Here is a 2,332-nt window from a genome sequence, read left to right as displayed (position 1 = left end):
AGTCTTGGGTGGAATATTATGAATCAGTATCAGATTTTTTGAAAATTACACAAAGGTATAATAAGCTAATATCACAAGTCACCATATTTAATAGGTCCATGTGCAGCGGTTGACATTCTATGACTGAGATGATGATGATGATAAAAATTTATTTTTTTAAATCCAATCCCAAAAAATTTTTGTCAGTAGTTAAATGAGTTAGATAATAATCAAAATTAACATTTAAGGTTATTTAAAGCTACGATTACTACGATCATTAATATTCCTTAGCCTATTCGTAAAAAAATGGTTTAGGTTTTATAATGAAACCTTACCAGAAAAGAAATTAAGACAACAAATTGAATTAGTGTTAACGTTTATTTATAAATATCAATCAATATAAATACTTCCTTCAAGCTTACTCTCTAGCTTGACCAAAAATTGCTTAATACCCATCAGTTCATTAGATACTTCATCTAACTTCGTATTCAGAACATTTACAGCTTCCCTCGACTCTTGAACATAAACTACATTTTGATGTTTCAAGGTCTCCACCGCATCATCCAAGTCATTCAAATGCGCAGCCAGACTTGTAGACTTAGGTTTAGATATATCTACCTCTTTTTCTGGTTCTTTAGGTTTAGCGAGCTCTTCCATTCTTATTTTATTATACATCATTATCACATCATGCATTTCATTTAATTTGGTATTGAAGGCTTTAAAGCCGATTTCGTCCTCGATCTGTTTTTTCATCATTTGGGCTTTGTTGAATATGGATTCTTTGATTTTTGAGGGTAAAGTTCTAGACTGCCCCCATCTTGGTTTCCCCGGTTTTAATATCATCACACGCGATACATTTCTTTTATTCTTTAATCTAGTATTCACTTTCTTTGGAAGCATCAGCTTAAATACTCTGTTATATACTAGGGTATCTAATGTTCCTAAGAACTCTACTTGCTTTACTAGCCTCCTAATATTACCTAATACTTCTAAATCATTGATATCATTGACTGCCACACCGACGAGTAAGTTCATAAGTACAATACTAGCCAGTAACAGAAATATTAGGAAGATTATTCTGGCTATGATGAGTGACGTGGCAAGTTCTGCATTTCGTTCCTCGTCGAATAGGTCTCCGTACTCGAATTCTGACGTCATCATGGCTATGGTCTTGACGAGGGCTGACCAGGGCCCGTCGAAGGGCACTTGGGAGTGGAACTGGATCATGAAGCTGAGAGAGAAGCCGATGACCAGGAAGGTGAAGGTTAGAAGGATCTGAAGCAAAAGTAATCAATTGAATACGGTGACTTTGCATGTCCCTAGGTATTAATAAGATTTATCTAAATATAATCAAGCCAAACACTTCCTTATCTTATGATTCGCCAACAAACATTATAAAAAACTGTTTTCTTCTTTCGCTGTAGGGAGTGATAACGTTAAATACCCAAACTTTACTTTAATATTCACATAAACAATGTTAAATCAAAAGAATTGAAGTTTAGTGTCTCAGACCATAAGGTCTATAAAGTCCTTTGCCTAATTTCTTTTATCCATCTATGGGAAAAAAAATACGAAAAAGACGTAAACCAAAAGTGCTTACCTTTACAACATTCGACGCGACTTTCCCAAACATGAGTACATAGTAGCCCCAGTTGGGAAACCTGGAGAGGAGGAAGGTCATCTCCAGCCAAGACAGCAGGATGGCCACAGTAGCCACGTGGCGAGGCCACTCATGCTCCTGGATGTTGACCACCACCACGGCATATGGGAGGATGACTGCGAAGCCCAGGGAACCGAACTTCACCCAGGTCTCAAGATGTAAGAAATATCTACTGCTCTTTACGTTCATGTATAGAAGTTCCTGTAGACAAGTAAAAATTTATTAGTTAGAATTATGCCTTTTAGGTGCGGAATTAGAAAAGTGCACTCAAATCACTTTACCAATAAAAACACAACAGATAAAAGAAACTCTTGTAGCCAATGATTTTATGAAATGTAAATAACAAATGTCACAAAAACTCATATTTTTATTGATCACCATCGTGTGTGCTAAAAGGTATTGATAGTGCCATATATTTTTTTTTTTTTTTAAATCATTTATTCATATATAACTTTACATTGCATTTACAAGATTACTCGCCAAGCTATGTCGCTTGTTGGCGAGACACGCTCATTACAACACAACATTATGCGTATTATTAGCACTTTAAAACATTTGTTAAAAACACATCTATAATATATATTTATATAATATTATATATACTTATATCTATCTATGTTACTACATCTCACTAGTACTAGGGTCAGCTTCGCTAAGCAAAAAGCCCTTCAGCTTAACTTTTAACTTATATTA

At 34.9% G+C, this 2,332-nt stretch overlaps 1 protein-coding gene across 1 annotated transcript; it reads right to left on the bottom strand.

Moving 5' to 3' along the window:
* Window positions 1-356: 356 nt before the first annotated feature.
* LOC113494363 (transient receptor potential channel pyrexia-like) lies at window positions 357-1,847 on the bottom strand. Its single transcript, XM_026872673.1, has 2 exons — window positions 1,580-1,847; window positions 357-1,254 (listed from the first exon to the last, which is right to left on the bottom strand). Exons 1-2 carry the CDS (start codon window positions 1,826-1,828, stop codon window positions 370-372), a joined length of 1,134 nt encoding a protein of 377 aa, XP_026728474.1. The 5' UTR covers window positions 1,829-1,847; the 3' UTR covers window positions 357-369.
* Window positions 1,848-2,332: the final 485 nt, after the last annotated feature.

Source organism: Trichoplusia ni, chromosome 5 (assembly GCF_003590095.1).
Source record: "Trichoplusia ni isolate ovarian cell line Hi5 chromosome 5, tn1, whole genome shotgun sequence".
NCBI classification, from domain to species: Eukaryota; Metazoa; Arthropoda; class Insecta; order Lepidoptera; family Noctuidae; genus Trichoplusia; species Trichoplusia ni.
This window is presented reverse-complemented; position numbering and strand designations above follow the sequence as displayed.

Bases quoted from the DNA above. Each gene is read 5' to 3' on its own strand.
- LOC113494363 (XM_026872673.1), bottom strand. From the start codon at position 1,828: ATGAACGTAAAGAGCAGTAGATATTTCTTACATCTTGAGACCTGGGTG. The intron at 1,255-1,579 runs GTAAGCACTTTT...CTTTTGCTTCAG, and splicing joins TCGCGTCGAATGTTGTAAAG to ATCCTTCTAACCTTCACCTT.